At 43.5% G+C, this 6,000-nt stretch overlaps 1 protein-coding gene across 1 annotated transcript in view; it reads left to right on the forward strand.

The window, feature by feature from the left end:
- Positions 1-4,133, forward strand: part of RIMS4 (regulating synaptic membrane exocytosis 4) — a 52,698-nt gene extending 48,565 nt beyond the window's left edge. Inside the window, exons 3-6 of the mRNA XM_075721263.1 lie at positions 696-808; positions 1,605-1,706; positions 1,962-2,101; positions 3,915-4,133. Of these exons, the coding sequence (XP_075577378.1) occupies positions 696-808; positions 1,605-1,706; positions 1,962-2,101; positions 3,915-4,133 (574 nt within the window). The remainder of the gene's footprint in view (positions 1-695; positions 809-1,604; positions 1,707-1,961; positions 2,102-3,914) is intronic.
- The last annotated feature ends 1,867 nt before the right edge of the window (positions 4,134-6,000 follow it).

A 6,000-nucleotide genomic window follows, 5' to 3' on the forward strand; every position in this document is an offset into this window, starting at 1 on the left:
CCCCTGACAGCTTGCTGCAGTGACTGTGGCAGAGGCATTGCTGGTGTTTGAGGGTGTTGTACCTTTAGCCTTCCAGCAGTGTTCAGGTCCTCTTCATGATTGCTTCAGGCCGGTCGTGGAAGCAGGTATGAAAACCACACAGTGGATGTGATGGGTGCTTCTTGAGTTGAGCAGTAGGAAATGGGGTCCTCTGGTCAAGAAGGACATCTATTGCTCTGTGTGTGTGAGAAATAAATAGGGAATTGAGTCCCAAGGGGATTGATGCCAGCACCCCTCGTCTCACTTTTAACTGCTGCTCTAGATGCATTATTTCCTCCCCAGAAAGGAGGATTGGGAAGGGACAGCTAACAAGAGAGATTCTGTAAGATAAGCCAGGAAGCTACTTAGATTATAATGCTGCCTAGAAAAATTGACTGGCTGCGTATGAACCTGAGATGGTAGAGATTTTGCCTTACAGGCAGTTATAGATAAACAAGTATTAACCAACTGGTGACTGCAACTGTTATGGGGGGGTGGGGGGTGTTGTATGAGGAAGAGGATTTTAAATGGATTCTATGTATCTAAACTACCTGGAAATCAGTGAGTTTTGCAAGGGAACAAGACTTCTGTAGACGTCATTAATTTCAAAGATGTATTAAATTTGGGTTGCTTCAAAAAGCAAATTAACTACTTGCCAAAATCAATTTCTTTTGCAGCTTGAATTTCAGTGGAGTCCATCTGGCATCAGCTGGACAGTTTAGTGACTTCCTGGGGAGCATGGGCCCTGCACAATTTGTTGGGCGTCAGACCTTGGCCACCACCTCGATGGGTAAGGAACACAAAGATGTTAGGTGGCTTTAATTTAATCTTGAACAGACCACTCTTACAAGCCACCTAATAATCTACCACTCCCCTGCTCCGTTTCTCTGTTAAATCAAGTAAGCTTGGCTGAAAGGTTTTGCTGATTGCAGTGAACGCAGCATTAGTAGGAGAACACCAGCTTTATGCTTTCCACTGTCAGATCTGAAAGGCATAGAGTAGGTAAAACACAGCTAATATCCTGAAACTGCTGCCCAGAGAGGTGGTGGAGTCGCCATCCCTGGAAATGTTCAAAAAACGGGTAGATGTGGCACTTTGGGACATGGTTTAGTCTAGTCTACCCTTGATTGGTTTAGTGTGGATTTTGTAGTGTAGGTTAATGGCTGGACTGGATGATCTTAAAGGTCTTTTCCAACCTAAACGATTCTATGATTGTGTTTTCCTTGCTCTCTAAGGCCCACCAGGCTCTGTAAAGATTTTCTTATGGTCCACAATAATTGCATTTTCCAAAGCAGCCTGCAATTCTAGGTGCTTCAGTTTGGGAGAGATGAGAGGCTAGCTGCCGCTGAAGAGTATGAAACTGAGTCACCAAAGCCATGTTAGAGGGCTGACATCAGAGATTGCTTTTGAAAATGTGGGCTTGAATCACTGCAGAGCTGCTCCACAGTAACACAGGAGGAGATCAGGCACTCAGGGCCTACAGTTTGTATCAGGCGTGACACAAATTTTTTTTTTTTTTTTTTAACATTTTATTAGCCCACAGATGTATTGTTTTGAAAATCTTCTATTTTGACATTTTGGTTTAGGGGATGTGGAAATTGGCTTGCAAGAGCGAAATGGGCAGCTAGAAGTGGATATCATTCAGGCTCGAGGACTGACACCAAAACCCGGCTCCAAAACACTGCCAGGTAGTATGCTTTGACCTCCTAAACTAATTCACTGAGCCGCAGCCTCCTGTGATGCTTGTGAATAGGAAAAATGTTAATTCCCCTTGGCTTCTGCAGAAATAAGCAGTCTGTATGCGGTATTGAAAAAAAGGCTGTTTGAGCAAATCTTTTACTGCTGTAAATGCCTTCTGTAGAAATACCTGAGACATGGCACTCTGTCTTTTCTAAAGTGAGTATGAAGATTTTTTCATATTTGACTGTATTTATTTTTTCCAGCTGCTTACATCAAAGCTTACCTGCTAGAGAATGGCGTGTGCATTGCGAAAAAGAAGACAAAAGTGGCTCGCAAATCATTAGACCCTCTGTACAATCAGGTGTTACTGTTTGCTGAGAGCCCCCAGGGCAAAGTATTACAGGTAAGATGAGCAAGTCTGAGGTCTGCCCAATCTCTCTCTTCCACCTCTGCTGGAAGATATTAAGTCTGGCAAGGGATCTGGATAATTAGCATAGATGAGAGAAAGCCAATGTTTTCATTGTACCAAATGCACTTGATCTGAATGTAACAAATGGAAAGGAAAACCTTTTTTTCATACTCAAACTGATTATTATTTGACACCCTGCCAGGTAACATGAGTGCCTACTGGGAAAAGGTTGATTTTTATTTTTTTAATTCTTTTTTTTCCCACCCAGTTAGGAGATGGGTTGTACCTATAGATGCTAAACAATCTTGCAGCACAGGTTGTCTTCTGTGTTTATATGTATTCAGAGCACTCTGCTTTGGCCATCACCCAGTAACATACCCTACCTTTTTCTACCTCTTTTCTTTTACTGCCACACATTTTCTGCCATACTCATATTTTCAATTCTGTACCTATGTTTCCAGAGCAAAGAGTGATTTGCATTGTTAATTCATACCTAAATCATTTCCATCCAATAAAGCCTGGCTAAAATCCACTGGTAATACTGATGTAATTAATCTGTGAGTTCTATTGCTTACCTCCACTGGCATATGAATTGCCACCTAACCTGCTGGGTCCTTCTCATTAGTGAACTCTTCCTCATTTACCTTCATGAGAAGCATTTTCCCCTGTTGCAACGAGACTGCAAATTTTTGACTGAAATGGGTGGCTGTGCCACCAAACCAACTTTCTGCACTGGCTTGCTCCATCTCATGCTTACCTAGAGTGTTAATTTTTGTCTTTTAATTGACATTCGTTGTCTCTCCTACCTCATTTTACAGAAAATTGTAATGTTCTGGTTATTCAGAGCCTAGGGAAAGAAGCTGTCAGGATTAGCCAGTCACCGTCATAACCCATTGTGCTTATCCTCTCCTCTTCAGAACATGGACTCGCTCTGGAGTCAGTTGTCACCTTTGCCTTGAGCCACGTAGGGCCACTTGGTCACGTGCAGACCTCCAGCATGCCTGAGCCCATGACCCTCACTACATCTGTTGTTCCACCCACTGGTCTCTATTGTGTCATAAGCGTGATTCAGCTTTCCCTGCTCATCTGCCAGCTCTCTTTCATTAGACCTTCCTCTGCGTCTGCAAGCCTTTCTCGGCAGTCTGTTCTGCTTCCCCTGCATGCCACTCCATGTGTACCCCTTATGTCACCGGTCCTGCTTGCCAGCACTTGGCTCCTGCCCTTTCTCCAGGTGAGTAGCTGTGCCTCGTCACCATCTGCCTTGTGTCACAAGCTCCGAATGCAGAAGTTAAGACAGGCTCTTTTCCTCAAACTGTTGGCTCTTGACCCAAGCTATTGCCCACCTTTTTTTGTTGGTGTATTTTTCCAGTTCAGGAGTCCTTCCTGCCCTTTTCCCACAGGCCACCTTTTGTTGTGTCCAAGGCCAGTTACTGTGCCAGGACCAGGTTTTACGTGCAGGTGTTGGAACTGCAGCTCCAGGGATACTTTGTGTATGTGCTGGCCCTGCCCAGCAGGTAGAACAGCAGAACGGTGTCTCATCCACATGTGCATTCAACTCTTTTCCATGGGGGCAAAAAAAGGTCTGATAACATTAGGATTTGTAAAACTGTGCTTAAAAAAAAAAGTAAATCATCAGCCAGAGCTTCATGTCACCTGTTGGTAGTATAAACCTTTCTGTTCTTCTCGGACTGTAGTAAAGCCCTGGGAAGCTGAAGGAGTAGGAAGAAGTCTGATCAATCAGACTTGTGCTTCCCAAGCAAGTGTGCAAGTTGGAGGATTAACTGTGCTCCCCTCTGTTGTTCCTAAGGTGATAGTCTGGGGAAACTATGGACGCATGGAGCGCAAGCACTTCATGGGAGTCGCCAGGGTTCTCCTGGAAGAACTGGATTTGTCAACTTTAGCAATTGGCTGGTACAAGCTCTTCCCAACCTCCTCAATGGTAGATCCCACTACAGGCCCGCTCCTGCGTCAGTCCTCACAGCTTTCCCTGGAGAGCACAGTGGGACCCTGCTGTGACAGGTCTTAGTGAGTAAGGAAGGGGGAACTGCTTTTGTTTTTTAAACATGCTGTCAAGGTTTTGTTTGCTGGAACTCTGACCTCAAGTGCAATGCATGTTCAATCAGTTCTTGTGGAGCTGGAAGAGGAGGATAAACCAGTGACCTTAGACAGAAGACAAGGGGGAGGGCACTGTTCCCTCTCCATCCAAGGAGGAGGTGCCATGGGGCATGAGTCCTAGTTGTCAAATTAGACATACACCTCTTGTTTCACTTCTCTCGCTGTCATTCTTGGACCCTTGTTTCAGATCAGTATTAACCCTGGAAAGTTGCAGCATTTGAAAGCATTTGGGGGAGTAAGGGAGGTACTTTTCTTAACTGTGCGTCTTAGAAATTTCTAATACGGATTCTTTCATGAGAAAGTACGTGAAAAATTCAGAGGCTGATATCTGACCTAAAAAGAGCAGGAACAGAAAGTTTCAGAGGAAGCATTATGGGTTTTTTTAAGGTCTTTCTTCTTGAAAGGAAGAACAGAAAGAAACCTGCAACTCTTTCTTTAGAATCAGTTCCACATCACTGAGTCACGTTAAATGTAATACTGTTGTTGCTGTGTTTTCAAACTGTGCCAAATTACCAGCAAGTGTCTTTACTGCATTACTTGTCTAACACTGCTGATGAAGCATACTTGGTGGGAGAGTAAGTAGCACCTACTTAGACCAGACAGTTTGAACAGAGTTCGAGTTTAGCAGGCTAATTAACTGCAATTTTGCTCAGAAAAAAACCACTAGAAGTGGAAGCTGAACATCAGACTTGCAGCTTGAGATATGTTTTGTATTGTCAGATACAACGTTCTGCAATTCACTGACTCCCTTGTTGCTGTGCATCCTTCAGTCACAATGTCTTCTAGCTCCTGCTTTTCTTCCATCTCCTTTGTACTGGTACATATCTGCTGGAGATGCTGCCCTTCCTGTTGTGCTGTGGACTGACCTGAAATAGGACCGTTTTATTCTGCCACAGGAGAGGAGATTGAGGTTTCTGAGGGTGCAGAAGAAGGAAACCTCAGTTTGTCATCTGACAAGAAGGTGCTGGAGAGCATGTAACCTTCCTTGTGGAGAGAAAGGGGCTTTAGGCAGTGTCGGTAGTACACAAACATTGTCAAGTGTCCTGCAAGAGGAGGTGCAATCCCCAAAGTATGGAGAGGTAGTGGGTGAGGAATCTGAAGACGCAGTGGTCACAGCATGTATATTTTGTTAATTAAAGTGCAACACTAACTGTAAACAAGTCTTGTAGATTAAGCCAGTAAAGCACATTCTCTGAGCTGCCGAGCTACAGTGGCTGTTGTCAGCAGAGTCACGTGCTGGAGTAAGTGCACTAGATCCTTCAGACAATTAAAAACTTATTGTCCAAAATCACAGAGAATCTCCAAAGATTTTCTGTTGATTGACCTGTTTGGCTAGGTTTTGTCATAATTCCTAATGAGGATTTGATGACTGCTGCCTCAGAATAAGCTTTTGGAGATTATTTACTTTGTGATTTAAAAGTGAAGGTCCCATGTCATATTTAGGAATGAGCAGATTCTTGACCTGTCATAGAGGCATAATACTGAACATTTATTTCTGCATGTGGACCTCAGCTTTGTTAGAATAAAAGCATGAGTGTTGAGTGGATGGTGAAAGCAGTTGCTTTTGGTCCTAGCTTGTCTATGGCATTTTAAATTATTTTGAGATAAATTACAGGATAGATGCAAAAATAATAGGCCTTACAATAATCTCTGTAAAAAATGATATAATATAAGGGAGAGGGGAGGAGGAGAAGGGACGTAGAATGAATAGTTTTTTTGAGTCTTCAGTGGCAAAAGCCTCAACATTTCAGATAAATCTCTTAATTTCCTTGACCAAA

Source organism: Pelecanus crispus, chromosome 14 (genome assembly GCF_030463565.1).
Source record: "Pelecanus crispus isolate bPelCri1 chromosome 14, bPelCri1.pri, whole genome shotgun sequence".
In the NCBI taxonomy this organism is placed as follows: domain Eukaryota; kingdom Metazoa; phylum Chordata; class Aves; order Pelecaniformes; family Pelecanidae; genus Pelecanus; species Pelecanus crispus.